Source organism: Hyperolius riggenbachi, chromosome 9, assembly GCF_040937935.1.
Source record: "Hyperolius riggenbachi isolate aHypRig1 chromosome 9, aHypRig1.pri, whole genome shotgun sequence".
NCBI classification, from domain to species: Eukaryota; Metazoa; Chordata; class Amphibia; order Anura; family Hyperoliidae; genus Hyperolius; species Hyperolius riggenbachi.
Genome location: NC_090654.1, coordinates 15226785 through 15245117, shown reverse-complemented (window position 1 = coordinate 15245117; position 18333 = coordinate 15226785). Strand labels below are relative to the sequence as shown.

The 18333-nt window shown below is 43.3% G+C and overlaps 2 protein-coding genes across 9 annotated transcripts in view; one reads left to right on the top strand and one right to left on the bottom strand.

Moving 5' to 3' along the window:
- CENPP (centromere protein P) overlaps positions 1-18333 on the top strand; it is a 413763-nt gene that overhangs the window by 322094 nt on the left and 73336 nt on the right. The gene's annotated exons all lie outside the window — the stretch shown is intronic.
- The window catches only part of ECM2 (extracellular matrix protein 2), a 41178-nt gene that overhangs the window by 7770 nt on the left and 15075 nt on the right, over positions 1-18333 (bottom strand). For 3 of the 5 annotated variants that reach the window (XM_068251994.1, XM_068251996.1, XM_068251995.1), the window contains exons 4-8: positions 13594-14321; positions 11931-12046; positions 9905-10040; positions 7697-7854; positions 6095-6234 (exon numbers count right to left, since the gene is read on the bottom strand). In XM_068251994.1, the coding sequence (XP_068108095.1) occupies positions 6095-6234; positions 7697-7854; positions 9905-10040; positions 11931-12046; positions 13594-14321 (1278 nt within the window). Of the gene's footprint in view, positions 1-6094; positions 6235-7696; positions 7855-9904; positions 10041-11930; positions 12047-13593; positions 14332-18333 lie in introns of all 5 variants that reach the window. The other 2 variants (XM_068251997.1, XM_068251998.1) reach the window with 2 other exon arrangements.

Sequence of the window (18333 nt, the reverse complement as noted above, 5' to 3'; positions counted from 1 at the left end):
AGACTTCCAAATACCCTTTCGGTGGGGGATTGAAACGGGGGGGAGGGGAAACCAGCACAGGATAGAGGGCACCGAGAGAGGAGACAGAAGGCTCTATATGACCCAGAGCCTTCCCTCTCCTTAGGTAAGAATTTGCTTCATTTTTTTAAAAAATGCGGTTCCCATTCACTTTAAATGATGTCCCTAGTACAATGTACGGTGACAATATTTTAATTGGGAATAAAGGTGTGCTTTTTTTTCTCTGTTTTGTGTTTGTTTCTACTCTTATTAGGGCCTTGATTTCAAAGATGCTGCTGCGCTCTCCAGATCTGTAAGAGAGAGAAATCTCCACATAGGGCAATATCGTTCAGTCTGAAAAGATCATTCCTCCATTTATTCCACGTGACACTTGTGAAGTGCTCTCCCAAATATCAATCAACTCCGTGTCCCTTGTCCCCTCTCGCTAAATGCTCACCAGATTCTGGCCACCCCAGCTTTCAGGTGGATCATAAGCAGTATGATTATAGATCACTTCCCTTCGAATCAGATGCAGACCACCTCTATATCCGGGTGGAGGTTGCGCTGTATGTTGTGGGCAAACAGATTCACACTTTGGATCCCTCAAGAAAGGCCTTCTCAAGGTCTTGTTGTTTATTCCAATTTTTAAAATTCACTCGGTAAAACATAAAAGAAACTGACATAGCGTAATACAGTTTAAAATTGCTCCTATGCGCATAGACTCAGTGCCACTTACGCCTCCAGGTGCTTTCTGCGCGTATCATACAGTAGGTCTCTGCCAGTACCCATCCGAATTAATTCCGACTGGTGCCCGGGTGCGCCTAGATGCAACTTCTCCCGTTTCGCCTCCTTCCTCGGAGTTGTGCGTCTGACGTCGCACGGAAGCAAGCGCACGGACCGGCCGGTCAACATAGGAGCGCATCGATCTACACCCTGCGACAGAGGAAGGAGGCGAAACGGGAGAAGTTGCATCTAGGCGCACCCGGGCACCAGTCGGAATTAATTCGGATGGGTACTGGCAGAGACCTACTGTATGATACGCGCAGAAAGCACCTGGAGGCGTAAGTGGCACTGAGTCTATGCGCATAGGAGCAATTTTAAACTGTATTACGCTATGTCAGTTTCTTTTATGTTTTACCGAGTGAATTTTAAAAATTGGAATAAACAACAAGACCTTGAGAAGGCCTTTCTTGAGGGATCCAAAGTGTGAATCTGTTTGCCCACAACATACAGCGCAACCTCCACCCGGATATAGAGGTGGTCTGCATCTGATTCGAAGGGAAGTGATCTATAATCATACTGCTTATGATCCACCTGAAAGCTGGGGTGGCCAGAATCTGGTGAGCATTTAGCGAGAGGGGACAAGGGACACGGAGTTGATTGATATTTGGGAGAGCACTTCACAAGTGTCACGTGGAATAAATGGAGGAATGATCTTTTCAGACTGAACGATATTGCCCTATGTGGAGATTTCTCTCTCTTACAGATCTGGAGAGCGCAGCAGCATCTTTGAAATCAATATCCAGTGTGTGGACCATCTGCAGCGATCCCGGTGTCTGTGACTTTGTGATTTAACTCTAGCGAACTGTGGCGCAGTGTGTTGACAATTGTCTTATTAGGGCCTGTTTCCACTACACGCAGATTGGATGCAGAATGGATGCAGAAAAACTGACTCCAATGAAAAAGCCTATGGGCTGTTTCCACTAAACGCGATTTTTCTGATGCAGATTTTCCCATAGGCATTCATTGGAGTCAGTTTTTCTGCATCCATTCTGCATCCAATCTGCGTCCGATCTGCGTGTAGTGGAAACAGGCCCTAAATCCTATATATTAAAACCTAACTGTCCCTGCGTCATCCACTTTCCCTGTCTGTGTGTCCCTGGCATTTGTGTACTGAGCATGTGCGCAGCCAGGGCAGTTATGCAGGGCCGGGCCGAGGCATAGGCTGGAGAGGCTCCAGCCTCAGGGCGCAGGGTAGGAGGGGGCCCAGAATTCATTCAGCTGTCATTCCTAATTGTGTATGAAGCAGAGAGAAATAAGAAAAGGGGATACATGGCAGTGACTGCAAACCAGATAACTAGAGATTAAGGTGTTGGGGAGGTTGTGGGCCCTGGGGTGCCTCTTAGTCTAATAGCAATCAGTGTGTGACGGCTGGGGGGGGGGGGATGGAGGGGCGCACTTTGGTGTCTCAGCCTTGGGTGCTGGAGGACCTTGTCCCGGCTCTGGGACACAGGACCGGATCTGACAGTTAGCTACGTGTGGTTAACAGAGGTTCTCATTGCATTGTGGGAAATAACAGCTTTTTCCAACTGCCAGGCAAGCAGCTCCCTGTGTGCATATACTTCAGACAGTGGTGGGGAACAAGCAAGCAGGACGGTAGCGGATGTGACCTAGCGCTTGTTTTTTAACGGGCGGGCCTATTGACTAGTTAATCATAAGCCCTTCTTTGCAAAAATAACTGTAATATACGCTCATGACATACATATTAAAAAAAAAGCTGAGTTCCTAAGATAACTGTTTATGTATTTTTTAAATGCTGTCACTTTTTTTTCTTCAAGTGTTTTATTTTGGTAACTGAGGGGAAGGAGGCAGAAAATGTTAATAACTATAGGGGATGTAATTTATTTTATTTTTACTTTTTGTCCACTAGATGTCCCCATGCTTTATCCTGAGTACTTAGAACAGTACACAGGAATAGTGTGTGTGTGTGCCAGTGATCATTTATTTTAATGATCACTGGCTTCTGGCTGAAGTCACTGGCCCAGAATGAGCATGCAGATCAGGTGCTGTGACTCTGATGTGACTCCACTGGCTGCATGCTAGTTACAGGGCTGTGACTCCACTGACTGCATGCTTGTTCCAGGTGTGTGACTCAAACACAACTATAGCCAAAAGCTCAGCATGACTTCCAGGCAACTAGCATTGTTTTAAAGTGACACTGAAGGGAAAAAAAAGTATAATATATTGAATTGTATGTGTAATATGGATAATTCATAGAACATTAGTAGTAAAGAAAAAGGTCTCATATTTTTATTTTCAGTTATGATGCAATGTTTTTTTTAATAACATTGCATCATTCTCTAATAATTGCAGTTTACAAACGACACAGCTACCTATACTAGAGGGAAGGGGGAGGGGTCATCGTCAACCTATTCTGGAGGGAAGGGGGAGGGGTCATCTCGCTACCTATTCTGCAGGGGGGTGGCTGGTGACATTGGCCTTGGGAGGTAAAGAGTACAAATCCGGCCGTGGGTACAGTACTGTATTAGTTAGGCCTGTTTTTAACATTGAGTTTCAAGCAACCAAAAAGCAGCCAGTGGAATCAAACATGGCGGGCTAATGGCCCTTTGAACTTTCTTGCAGTAAAATCAAGAAGAAACAGTGAGAGACAGGTTGAGATAAGTGCTTCAGAAAACAGCACTGTAGCTGACCCAAGTTGGGTCAGGGAGCTCAGAGAAGCTCTTTTGCGTATATACCAACTGAAGTTTCTTAACTCTTCCTGTACTGGAATCAATATGAGACTTGTATCTTATGTTCTATTTCTTAGCTGTACTACACATTCAATGCATTATTTCATAAGTTTATTTTCATTTCAGATTCCCTTTAAAGGGAAGGTTCAGGGAGGGTGGAGAAAAAATAAAAATCAATTTCCACTTACCTGGGGCTTCCTCCAGCCCGTGGCAGGCAGGAGGTGCCCTCGCCGCCGCTCCGCAGGCTCCCGGTGGCCGACCCGACCTGGCCAGGCCGGCTGCCAGGTCGGGCTCTTCTGCGCTCCAAGGCCCGGAACTTCTGCGTCCCACGCCGGCGCTCTGACGTCATCGGACGTCCTCCGGGCTCTACTGCGCATGCGCAGTACAGCCCGGCGGACGTCCGGTGACGTCAGAGCGCCGGCGTGGGACGCAGAAGTACAAGGACTTGGAGCGCAGAAGAGCCCGACCTGGCAGCCGGCCTGGCCAGGTCGGGTCGGCCACCGGAGACCACCGGGAGCCTGAGGAGCGGCGGCGAGGGCACCTCCTGCCTGCCATGGGCTGGAGGAAGCCCCAGGTAAGTGGAAATTGATTTTTATTTTTTCCCCACCCTCCCTGAACCTTCCCTTTAAGGGAATGAAGATGGCAGCCTCCATATTCCTCTTACTTCAGGTTCCCTTTAAAGCCAGTACAGTAGAGTCCCAGCTGTACGGCACCGACCAGGATCAGCTGGTGCTGGATGAGTGTGCTTTATGGTTGCTTGAGACTCAATGTTAAAAACAGGCCTAACTAATACAATACTGTACCCAGGGCCGGATTTGTACTCTTTACCGCCCAAGGCCAATGTCACCAGCCACCCCCCCCCCCCCCTCTGCAATATAGGTAGCGAGATGACCCCTCCCCCTTCCCTCCAGTATAGGTAGCGAGATGACCCCTCCCTTCCTTCCCTCCAGTATAGGTAGCCAGATAGCCCCCCCCTTCCCTCTAGTATAGGTAACCTGATGGCCCCCCCTCCAGTATAGGTAGCCAGATAGCCCCCCCCTTCCCTCTAGTATAGGTAACCTGATGGCCCCCCCTCCAGTATAGGTAGCCAGATAGCCCCTTCCCCTTCCCTCTAGTATAGGTAGCCAGATGACCCCTCCCCCTTCTCTCTAGTATAGGTAGACAGATGACCCCTACCCCTTCCCTCTAGTATAGGTATACTGCATAGGGGTTGGAGGGGGGCATTAGACACCAGGGAACCTTCTAAGGGAGGAAGATGGCCAGTAGACATTAAGGTTGGCCTACAATTTGGTCCCAGAGTTCAATTTCGGACCACTTTGTATTTGAGTTGGACACCCCTGGAATATGGTGTGCAGACTGCTGTTAACCACTTAGGTCTATCTGGACGGATATATCCGTCCAAATAGCCTGCCCTGCTGCCGCTGAGCCATGCGTGCTTCCGCCACCTTCCGCTGCCCTGGAGATCAATGAATGGAAACAGTTCCCATTCATTGATCTATGCCTCCGTAAGAAAAACCGGCGGCTTCTCTGAAAAACAACGATTTTTTCAGGTTTCACGTCATCCCTTCAGTTCCTGGAAGCGAGAGCTCTCACTTTCAGGATGAAAAAACAAAAAATGATGGTGGCCATCTTGTGGCCAAACAGTAAAACTACATCTACATACATTTTTTTAAAAAAATATACACAATCAATTACATTTAAAATTACCTGTTTACCACCCCACTCCAAAAAAAAATAAAAATTAAAAAACAAATTACAATAAAAAAAAGCAACAAATAGTTACCTAAGGGTCTGAACTTTTTTAATATGTATGTCAAGAGAGTATATTACTATATTTTTTTAAATTATAAGCTTGTAAATAGTGATGGAGGCAAATTGAAAAAAATGCACCTTTATTTCCAAATAAAATATTGACGCCATACATTCTTATAGGGACATAATTTAAATGGTGTAATAGCCAGGACAAATGGGCAAATAACATACATGGGTTTTAATTATGGTAGTATGCATTATTTTAAAAGTATAATGTCTGAAAACTGAGAAATAATGAATTTTTTCCATTTTTTTCCCCTAATATTCCTGTTAAAATGCATTTAGAAAAAAATAATTCTTAGCAAAATGTACCACCCAAAGAAAGCCTAATTGGTGGCGGAAAAAACAAGATATAGATCAATTAATTGTTATAATTAGTGATAAAGTTATTAGCGAATGAATGGGAGGTAAGAGTTGCTCGGATGTGGCGGAAAAAACAAGATATAGATCAATGCATTGTGATAAGTAGTGATAAAGTTATGAGCGAATGAATGGGAGGTGAAAGTTGCTCGGATGCATAAGGTGAAACAATACTGAAGGCTGAAGTGGTTAAACTGGATGTATGTCAAATCAACCAACCTCAGATATCAGCTGGGGGGGATAATCAGTGGTTGAAGCTGATTTAGCATATGTACATTTTAAGCTAATTTAACCTGAACAACTTTAATGAAGTTATTAGAGGCTGCCCTGTAATCTCCACTTCTAACAGAAAGCCCCGTACAGCAGATGGGACCTATTATATACACTATTATATACACCGCTGCTTATGTCATCTATTATTACTTCAAAGAAATCTCGTCCGTAATGTCACTTACTGGTGCAGAATCCACGTTAATGGCGCTATTCTCGTTTCCTCCAGCTTGTTATTCCGCAGCACAATAGTGTTCAGATTAGTCGTGTGGTTAAGAGAGGTTTCTGAAATCTCTTCAATCTCGTTATTTTCAAGATAGAGTTCCTAAAGCGAAAAAAACTAAAAGAATCAAATGCAGTAATACCCCCAATATCCGGCACAGACGGGGATTGCTTGATGCCGGATATGTGTGTGTGCTGGTAGCAACTGGCACGAGAGTAACACTGACCTCCACCCTTGCAGAGCGGTGCACAGCGGAAGCCACTTACAGAACCTCAGGGCGCCATCTTCTACACTTCCTGCAGCCCCCAGCTACTTTCCTACATCCTTTGTGAACGACTTCTGAAGCATGCGTGTCTACAGGTGTTGGGTGACGCGCCGGGAACCGTACATGGCCGCAGCACAGTAGCTGGGAGCTGCAGGAAGTGTAGAAGACAATAGAGTTTCAACCCCATCCTCCCCTCAGGCATGCTGGTTGGTTGAGATTGCCAGATGCCAGACTTAATATAAACAGAGCCTTGTACAAGGAACACACAGGCTACTGTGGAGAAAAAAACATAAAGGGTCACTCTAACCAGCAATCTAGCTTTGATTAACCACTACTGGACCATGTGTCATTTTTAAATGTCCTGTTGGTCCTTCTTAACGAACCAACAGAACTCTGAGAGACACAATAGGGTGAAATGGAACAAGTGTTCCCTGAACCAGTCAAAGTGCCTGTAAGGGAAAGATCATGGCTTCAACAAGAAGCCAATGATCTTTTCTGTAACAACACTGTCTGTGTTTGTTCAAAGCACACAGACTAGTGTGTATGGTGACATCTAGTGGTTAAAAAAAAACATAAAAAAATACACATTTAACACTACATTTTACACTTTTTACCGAACCCCATACTTACCAAAATAAAACATGTTTTAAAAAATAAAAAAGACAGCATTTCAAAAAACAAAATACATAAATATTTGTTAGGGACTTTGCTTTTTTTTTTTTTTTACTATGTTTGGCATGAGGGTATATTACTGTTACATTTTTCCAAATAAAGGCTTGTAATTATTGATTCAGTGCAAACAATTCAAAACAAAAAGAATACATTTTTATTTCAAAATAATATATATAGTCTTGTCGCTGACTGTCCCTCAGAGGAGCTCACAATCTAATCTCTACCACATGTACATCGTAGCCTAAGGCCAATTTAGGGGAAGCCAATTAACTTATCTGTATGTTTTGAGGATGTGGGAGGAAACCGGAGTTCCCCAGAGGAAACCCACACAGACACAGGGAGATCATACAAACTCCAGATAGTGCCCTAGCTGGGATTCAAACTGGGGGCCAACCAGGCATAAAACGAGGTATACACACTGTGTTATGTCAATAAGATATGTCATTATCAATGTATGATTATATACTGTATCAAATTAATCCTACACTCACTGTCCAGCGGCGCCGCGCACTGTGCAGTTTACCCAAGTTTTGCAGCACTCTGACCTCTTCCTCAGAGGCCAATATATTCACATGTTCTTGTGTAACAAGATGCAATGGGTGCAGCATGGCATCATATATTGCTTACCTCCAGAGATGCTGGGAGCCCTTCTGGTATCGTCCGGAATTTGTTTCTCCCAAGACGCAGGTACGAGGCCTGTTGCAATGGTTTAAAAGCCAAAGGACTGACGTTGGCTTCGCTCAGCTGATTGCCTTCCACTTCTAGCGTTACTAAATTCGTCAAATCTAAAATAGAGAAGATATTAAAAAGTCACATGCCTCAGAGTTCAATTATCTGGCAACTCCCGGTATCTTTCCAAGATTTTGTTGATCAGATTTTACGGCAAATTGAAACAAGAAGAGTCTATGATGGGTACAAGTATATCAAGTGAAATGAATTTGTTACTCCGACTTTCCTATTAAATAAACAACTACATTTAAAAGGACAATACAATGAGACTTTACAGTTACAAAAGTCACAGGGAAAACACAAATTCTCCTAAAGGGTCAAAGATATGTTCATCACAAAATTAAATTAAATAAATATATATAATGACTGGGGCTGTAGTGACATACAGTTATGTTATTTACATAAGCCAGCAGCGTCTCTGCTCTCTTATCAGTGAGAGAAGAGAGCTGGATAAAAATCCTCCTCTGTTAGGCTGTGAAAGGAGCCACATACTGAGGAATTACAGACAGGGGCAGAGCTGTCTGCAGGAAGAAACGATCTCAGCATGTCACTCTTCAGTGCATGAGAACTGCAGGGGGACAAAAGGTAAACACACAAATGATCTTTTGAGATACAAAAGGAAGGCTGTATACAGCCTGCTTGTGTATGGATGTATTTTCTATGTGTGGACATACTGTACATCAACCTACTTCCTGTTTTGGTGGCCATTTTGTTTGTTTATAAACAAACTTTTTAAAACTGTTTTTGACTACTTTTAATGCGACGGGGAGCGGCAAAATTGTGACAGAGGGTAATAGGAGATGTCCCCTAACACACTGGTATGTTTACTTGTGTGCGATTTTAACAATACAGATTCTCTTTAAGGTAATTTTCCTGGTTTCAGCATCAAAAACACTTCCTGTATCTCTACATTGTGGTACATTGGTATGTAGCACCGCCCCTCCAGTGATATCATAGCTTAGGCTGTTTTTAGCTATGCGGAATTCTCCTCCCAGAGCAATTTGGGTGAGCAAGTTTTGTTCCTACTGACTTTGAAACACAGAATTAACAAACATTCTGCAGAGAGGCATCTCTCTTTCCCCCAGAGGATCTTCCAACCTTAGTTCATGCCTTCATCACATCACGGCTGGACTACTTCAGTGCCTTCTTTACAGACCTGCTAAACAAGGACTGCCTGCAATTAGTCCAGAATGCTGCTGCCAGATATCTAACAAACCAGCCTCGCCACTGTCCGATTACACTGATGCTTCACTCACTGCACTGGCTACCAGTAGAATGGAGAATACTCTTCCAAGATTGGACTGTTTGCATTCAAATCCCTGCACAATCTGGGCCGTGGATACATGAAGGACCTGCTGAAACTGCCCCACACCCCTCACAACCTCAGATCAGCAGGATCCATAAACATGATCACTCCCAGAGTGCACCTCAAAACCTTTGGAGCCAGAGCTTTCTGTTATGCTGCCCATAACCTTTGGAATACCCTACCACACCCAGTAAAGACAGCCCCATCCCTGGAGTTATTCAAATTAAGAGTGAAAAGCCACCTGTTTAGCCTGGCATTTGCGGGCTTGTAGAATTCTTCCTCTGTACCAGAACTTACCAATCAACCAATTACTGGTCTGAACCATGCTTATGCGCTTTGAGTCCTACGGGAGATAGTGGTTGTTGTTGTATAACCAAATTAAAAATACAGTAGCAATAAAAAGTATGTGAAACCTTTGGAATTATATGGATTTGTGCGTAAATTGGTCATAAAATGTGATCCGATCTTCATCTAAGTCATGATAGACAGTCACATTTTATGACCATTTGGTGCAGAAATCTTTTTAATTCCAAAGGGTTCACATACTTTTTATTGCTCCTGTACACAGTCTAAGAATTGGCCAGGGGAACATGCAAAAAATATGATTGAGATTCTTTGGTTATCGTCTTGCGGTTTGTTTTACTACAATAACCTTTGTATGCTCTGACTGCGGTAACCATTATCGCTCATAACACGTTCCCTTAGGTTACCGTGCTTGAGATGCATAGATTTGGCTTATCACTGGACTTCAGTAGCAATAAGTAACGTTAGAACGCGACGCCCAAATAGCGATCTGCTACCTTTCAAGCTGTCTTTCCCAAGGCCCTCTAGTTTATTATCGTTCATTTTCAGCTCCTCCAAGGTTGAAGGCAATCCAGCGGGGATCTGAACGAGGAGATTTCCGTCCAAGTATAGACGTTTCAGATTCTTCAGTGGCTTGGAGACAAAACAGAGAAGCCATCATCATTATTAGTTTAACATGCCACCGGTGGCCCTGGAATAACATTAGGTGAATTAACTACAGACTGATGCTTTTAGCATGATGTCCTCCAGGAAATCCCAGTGACAGCCCAGTTATTCATGGTTAGCAGAGTATTCGTTATTTCAGTGATGGAGAACATACATCATGATGGTCTATGTAGCAGCTGAACTTTTTTTTTTACATTCCTCTGAACTGTGGGGTCCTGTTATTTGATATAGTCCTACCCAGCTTATCCAGATACCGTTGGTTCCCTTCCTACCTATGAACAGATTTTGTTCCCGGAGGCCGTTTGGAAGGCCATTTTGTTTGCAAGTGCAGCATGTGTTGTACATATTGGTACGTGTGAATAAATGTTTCGCTTTTGTATAACTCTGGATTTGGACGTATCGTATAAACAATGTTTTTGGGTTGTTTTTGATGCTTTAAATAACCTACGTTTATACAGTACTGTAACATGTAGTAACAAAACTAGGTCATAAAAAACGTACAGTACATCTTGTCCTTGAGTACAAGCGTGTATGTATGAAGTTGTTAGAGTGGGATGAAACTCCATATTAACTGGAAAAAAAACTGAAAAATACATTTATTTTAGAAGAAATGATGCTTACCCATCCTGTTGCTGTTGTTTTTAGGGCCCGTTTCCACTATTGCGAATTTGCATACTTTTCCCGCATGCGAAATCGCATAGGCAATACAAGTGGATGGGGCTGTTTCCACTTCTCAGGATTTTTTTTGCGGTTTTGTGTGCAGGAAAAATCTGCACGGCAGAGCCATCAGAATTCGCTTGCCGCACACCGCTAGGCGATTCGCATACAATGTATTTAATAGGAAATTTGCATGCGGTTTCGGTATGCGAATTTTACACCGAATTTGCATACGATTTCGCATAAAACCAATGTAAAAGCACACAGTCATTGATATGGTTAAATTCGCATACATACAAACATATGCAAAATCGTATGCAAATTTGCGGTAAAATATGCATACAAACGTTAACGAATTCGGATCCGCATGCAAATTTGTTACTGCGGTTTCCACAATGATTCCGCGCCACACAAGTGGAAACGGGCCCTTAGTGTTCACTGTCAGACTTAGGAGGAATGTGATATTAAAAAATATATTTTTGATTTCCATCTTTACAGCTTATTTAGGAAAGGGTTATTTACAGTAAGAGTGATGAAGATGTGGAATGCATTGCCACAGGAAGTCGTTATGGCAAACTCTATACCTGCATTTAAAGGGGGCTTAGATGCTTTCCTTGCGTTGAAAGACATCCATGGCTACAATTACTAGGTAATGCCTAATGATGTTGATCCAGGGATTTTATCTGATTGCCATCTGGAGTCGGGAAGGAATTTTTCCCTTTAGGGGCTAATTGGACCATGCCTTGTAAGGGTTTTTTCGCCTTCCTCTGGATCAACAGGAATATGTGAGGGAGCAGGCTGGTGTTGTACTTTATACTGGTTGAACTCGATGGACATATGTCTTTTTTCAACCAAAATAACTATGTAACTATGTAACAGTTTCTCTGTGATGCCAAAAGTGACATCACTTCTGTACTTTTTTTTTTTTTACCCAGTTCAGTGTTGATTTTCCCTCCCTACTGCCACAGCTTACCGTCCCTCCCACAGCAAACATCAGTTAGACATCAGGCTTACACCACTGTGTAAACTCTTTAAAGGGAGAGGGGAATTCAATTGCCTTCTGATTATAGTCTCCTTCTCTTATTAAAAATAGGAAGCTTTTTCTTATTTGCATGTTGGGATAAGCTTGTTACTGTAGCTAAAAAAAAAATTCTGCAGCTAGGCAAAGGCTGCTTTTTTATGTATAGTTAGGTGACTTACCATGAATGCTTGAGGATCTATGCTGGTAGACAGCAGCTTGTTCTTGCTGAGATCGATCATTTCAAGGTTTGGCATGCCATTAAATGCCTCCTTTGGAATTGATGTAATAAAATTGCCTACATGCAACAAGATATAAATGTTATTTTACAAATATCGCTGCTTCTGTTTCCTGACTGGTCAATATATGCTACATGTAAAGCGGAACTGTAGACTGTATAAAGAACAAGAGTTTCACTTACCTGGGGCTTCTGCCAGCCCCCTGCAGCCGACCTGTGCCCTCGCAGCCCTGGACCGATCCTCGGTTCCCTCGCCGCGGCTCACTTTTTTTTTGTTCCAATAATGGAGGTCGACTTGTAAGTTGACCTCCATTGCGCCCTGGCCACACGTATCCTAGTACACGTTCCTGTAGCCAGGAGTGCTCTGCGTAGGCGCAGTACAAGGAAAACTTTACTGGTCTGCGCAGTATGTGTCCTGCTACGGGAACGAGGAGGCATGCAGCCATTGCCAAACAGGCGCTGTTTCCCCCGACCTGCGTGAAGTGAAAGTGAGCTGCGGCGGGGGACCAGAGCATCGGTGAGTGGCTGCGAGGGCACAGAAAGGCTGCAGGGGGCTGGCAGAAGCCCCAGGTAAGTGAAACGCTTTTTTTTATGCAGTGTACAGTTTCGCTTTAATATTGAAGCCGTTAATGGCCCACATTCTGCATGTAAGTGGCAAAATCAGCCAATCATTGACCAATCAAAACTGGATGTAGGTACACACCCTTAGTGGCATCTATATACACACTTAGAACATTTAAGCTCTATATAAATATGCAATAATAAAAATATTGCCAGCCTTGTCTTCTAGCTGCCCCATAACTCACAGATACCACTGGCCATCTCAGAACAGCCTCCATTTTCTTTGTGAAATCAGACTTTAAATTGAACCTGAACCGAGTAAAATTATTTAAAATAAACATGATGTACGGTACCTGCAAATGAATATTACATACATCCTCTCTGTCAGTTACTCACAGAACTTCTAACAACAATTCCTTCCAATTCTGACAATATCTTATCAGAACTGAAATATATCAGTTGCTGTCAGTTATATAGGAGTTGCTGGTAGTTATAACTGAAAGGATAACTGATGAGCCAGGTAATGTCCATGTTTCCCTATGGCTCAAGTGGGCAATATTACAGTTGAACAGTGTGCTGACCAGGAAGCTGGTACGAGGTCATCACCAATTTTAAAATGGAAAACTGAAAGTTTCATCGATCACAGTGGACAAACAGGACGTGGGAGAGAAGAAAGAGATTGATGAGTAGACTAAGCGGGAAGTGTGTGTTATTTTGACTTTTAATTTTCAGTTCAGGTTTCCTTTAAAGCCCAAGTACAATCTGAGTTATATATCGGTGTACTGTCGCCACTTGGAAGCTGAGTTAGCACATTTTTAGTTTAAAGACAGATACTCTGCTGTTTACATATCTCTGTGAAGACATCATTAAGCTGCCTGGAACCTACTTTCTGGTGTAGTTGACAATCTTAGCCACATAAATACATACATTTCACAAAGTCCCCATTGACACTAATTACAGGGTTTAGAGAAATGATGTATCGCTGGCTATCTACAGTATTTCATAATAAATTCATGTAAGCCATAATAATGGTCTGTAAGGCTTACCTAATAGATCCAAGCTTTTCATCTCGAAATCTGATACCGGCGGTATTCCCGTCAGTTTTGCATTGGAGCAGCTTACTGTTATCTCAGATATGAAACATCCAGGAGGCAAAGGAGGGTGATGGACAATTGTAGGTCGACGAGAACTTGGAACGCGTCTTCGTGGGACCCTGAAGACATCTCCTCTTAAAAAATCATCTTCGTCAGCCTCATCCCCCTCGTCTTCCTCGTTGTCATCTTCTTCATCGTCATCTTCCTCCTCGTCATCTTCTAGGTCAAGTTTTTCTCTTTCTCTTTGTTTCCGTTCTTTTACAAGACGATTGACCTCCTCTGCCAGACGATCCTCCTCCTCTTTTCTCTTCCTCTCCTCTTCTTTCTTCGCCTTTTCCTCTATCTTCCTCATCTCCTCCTCTGTTTTTCGTTTTAGTTCCTCTTCTATCCTCAGTTCCTCTTCTTCATAAGCTCGTCGTCTTTCTTCCTCAGTTCGCTCTTCATCTTCCATGGCTTGCCCTTTTTTCGCTTTTTGTGGCTTCTTTCCCTCTTTTTTCTTCATCGGCTTTTGCACTTTGGTCTTCATCCGTTCTTTTTTCTTGTTGCTTTCCTCCTCTTCTGTTCTCGTGAGCTCGTCCATTTCTTCTTGAGTTTTCAACGTCTTTGTCAAAACCACCTTAGTGGGTTTACTGGGTTCTGGGGAATCACCAGAATGTTCAATCCAATTGTCCAGTGGCATGCTGTTAAATACTTGCACAGAAAGGTGACCCAAAATTAAGGAAAAGCAAAGAGACAGAACAGACATAAGTGATCGGCCATCATGTTAGTATTTTTTTTAATTAAAAACATAATTTCCACAAACTTTGGTATGATTTCATTATCAAAAAGGTGAAAATGAATTCAATGAACCCATTTTGATAAAAAAATACGGTAAATAAAAAAAATTGCTGTGGAATAGTTATCCCGTTTATAACTATATAAGGAATTTCAAGATTAATTCTCATAGTTTAGTACTGAAAAGTGTTTTTTTTAAGTGTCTTCAGGATGTCTTTTTTTATATTATTAATTGTGAGCTTGGAATAATTGTGCAGTATCTAAAGGCTTGAAGTATGTGAGCAGGATATTACAATTTGCATGGAGAGAGGTGGGGTTATTTCTCTCACCAAAGACCTCAAGACCTTTTTCTTCACTTCCTGTTCATCCCCTAGTGCAGTACTACTCACAACGTGGTTTGGTGACATTGGTACCTATAAACAGATTCCCTGGTGACAGGATAGAACTTTTCTATACTGAACCCCCTAGGAGTCATGGTGCTGCTGCTTTATGTGCATTATTCCATGTCCCTAACGTCAATAGTGATACTGAGACGAAAATAGATTTTCTCCTCGAGTCGGTTGTTGGTAGCAAGAGGGCCATTTCAGGAGAATACTGCCACTGTCACTGGTACTGCACCCATCATGGCACCGGGTTCCTATTTCAGCATGATTATATTTGTATTAAGTAAGGGTTGTCCTTTTATTGCATGACTTCACTGTGTTCCAGAATAATAACTTTATATCAGACATGGAAACCTAGACTGTTCTGTTATTATTATTAAGGTGGGGGAAGGGCTTTAGGGTCCCTTTTAAAGGACAACTAAAGTTAGGGAGATAATGAGGCTGCCATATGTATTTCCTTATAAGCAGTGCAGATTACAGGCTGTTCTGCTGATCCTATGCCTCTAATAATTTCAGTCATACATTAAAGTATGAACTTTTGCGCTGCGCAATTTTTTGTTGGTGTAACATTTTGACTCTTGCAGCATACCCACAGATAATAATAGGTTCTAGTGTTTAAAGGGGAACTTCATCCTAAACAAACATACTGTTATTAAGTTACATTAGTTATGTTAATTAGAATAGATAGGTAATATAATTTTTTACCCACCCCGTTTTAAAAGAACAGGCAAATGTTTGTGATTCATGGAGGCTGCCATCTTTGTCATGGGGGCAGCCATCTTTTTGGTTGAAAGGAGGTGACAGGGAGCAGGAGACACAGTTTCAACGGTCCTGTGTCCTGATAACCCCTCCCAGCTGCACACGCTAGGCTTCAAATGTCAAATTCAAAATGTAAAAAAAAAAATTGCACCAAAACAGCAGAACGAGAACAACAAAATCAGAAATCCCATCATGCTTTGCACAGCATCAGGGGGAAAAAGCCCGGGCAGTTTTTTTCTGTGCAGCTAAAAATGAGGCTTGTATAAGAGAAAAAAAGTTCTGATGCTGTGAAACAGTTAAAGAAACATCAGGCCTTTCCAGTGCTGCTGAGTCAATTTTTAGTCCGGAGGTTCACTTTAACCTCTTGACGACCAGCTAACGCCGATCGGCGTAAACTGGTCGTCTGCGGGTTACCATGGAAACGGCCGCTCGATCGAGCGGCCTTTCCATGTCAGTTCACGGAGGGTGTCTCCGTGAACAGCCGGAGAGCCGCCGATTGCGGCTCGCCGGCAAAATGTAAACACACAGGGAAGAAATCCCCGCTGTTTACATCATACGGCGCTGCTGCGCAGCAGCGCCGTAAGGCAGATCGGCGATCCCTGGCCTCTGATTGGCCGGGGATCGCCGGCATCTGATAGGCGGAAGCCTATCCTTCAATGCGCAGGACGGAACTCCGTCCTGCGCATTACGGAGAGAGAGAGGGAGGGAGGGAGGTAAGGAGGCAAAGGGCGGAAATGGCTGCGGAGGGGGGCTTTGAGGAGCCCCCCCCCCCGCAAAACGCAGATGGCCGGCGGCGATCAGACCCCCCCGGCAGGACATCCCCCTAGTGGGGAAAAAAGGGGGGAAGTCTGATCGCCCTGGCATAATACTGATCTGTGCTGCGGGCTGGAGAGCCCACGCAGCACAGATCAGCCAATACAGCCCTGGTCGGCAAGTGGTTAAGTGTAGAGCTCGCTAAATTATCTGTTTCTGATATAATTTTAGACATAGACAACATAGAACAGGGGTGTCAAACTCAAATACAAAGTGAGCTGAAATTGTACACTGGGACCTAGTCGCTGGCCAACCTCAATGTCTACTGGCCACCTTCCTCCACTATAAAGTTCTCTGGTGTCTAGAGGTCCTCCCTCCCCTATACTGTTCCCTGGTGCCTAGAGACTCCACCCTCCCCTATACAGTTCCCTGGTGTTTAGTGCTTTCCCCCATATGGCTTCCCTGGTAATCTAGGGCTTCAGCTCCAATATAGCTTCCCTGGTGGTCTAGAGTGGGCCAAACATAATGCACAGTGGGGAAACCACTTGAGGGCCAATTTAATGGCTCCGAGGGTCGGAGTTTGACATGTATGGCATAGAACAAGCATGCAGATCAGATGTTTGACTTAAAGCACAACTGAAGTGAGAGATATATGGAGGCTACCATATTTATTTAAATTTAAGCAATTCCAGTTGCCTGGCTGTGCTTCTGATCCTCTGCTTTTAACACTTTTAGCCATGGCCCCTGAACAAGCATGCAGCAGATCAGGTGTTTCTGGCATAATTGCCTGATCTGACAAGATTAGCTGCATGCTTGCTTCTGGTATTATTCAGACACCACTGCAGCCAAATAGACAAGCAGGACAGCCAGGCAACCAGCATTGTTGAAGGCATTGCTGAAGAAGAAATAAATATGGAAGCCTCCATATCCCTCTCACTTCAGTTGTCCTCTAAGGCTCTGTCCTACTGTTCCTGGTTCTCCTATAACCCCTCTGTACCTTAGTAAGGCGTGCATTGTTTTGACACTGGAAGTTACTGCCACATATAATTAAAAACCACAACCATTACCACTAGGAATGGCCAATGACCTTCTAATAGTAATAGTTCTATTAATAATAATAATTGACCCAGAACTTATGCAGCTTGGAAGTGGACTGATCAAAATCGTCAAAACTCCTTTAAATTTGTTATGGAAGACAAAGTTGCAATAAACACTTTGCATTCCCTCTGGGCCAGATATGGCAGCTCCATACTTGTTTGCTGATAGATGTTACCGTTGCGGTGTGTTACGCATATTGGATTCATTGGCATCTGAGATTCAGAGACTCCATCCACAGCTGTTCGCCTTTGAAGATGTGAACCATTTTACTGTTTGCGGAAAATAATGTTTTGCTATACGGAGTGAGTTTCTTATCAGTTAGGAGGTCATACATTGGAACAGACCTGGTTTTCATTACGAATAAACGTAACCTGGCTGTGAGTTATGGAGCCAGTTACACGAGGTCTGTATGTATGGACATGTCAGTAGCTGAAGCAGAGAGGATGCTTTATGTGAGTTAGAAGCCTCAAGCAGTCATCTCCTACATGGCACACGGCGGCGGCAGGGTAATCCTATCCATATGGCCAATATTGTTTATTATGATTAGTCTTTTCTTGTTATGGGAGACTGCATCGCGTTTTATGTCTTTTCAGTCATACGTGTGATCAGTTTTTGATGCCCCTGCTGCTCACAGTAGGCCGTTTACAGCATGCCTTGCTGGTAAGGGAATCTTTCAGAGGGTAGTAACTTACAGTAGAGCTGGCATGAATGAGTTAAAGTGGATTGTACTCTAAAAACTTAAATTTCAGGAACTACTCTTTCGCATAAAAGAGTTACATAAGTTATTTTATGTAAATTTACATAAAAGAACATTTGAAACCATCCCCAAGCATTCCCTGTATGTAAAAACGTTGGCTTTCACCACAGAGAGCAGTACAGAATAGCTTATCTCTGGCTAATATACAAATATAGTCATTGCAGGCTG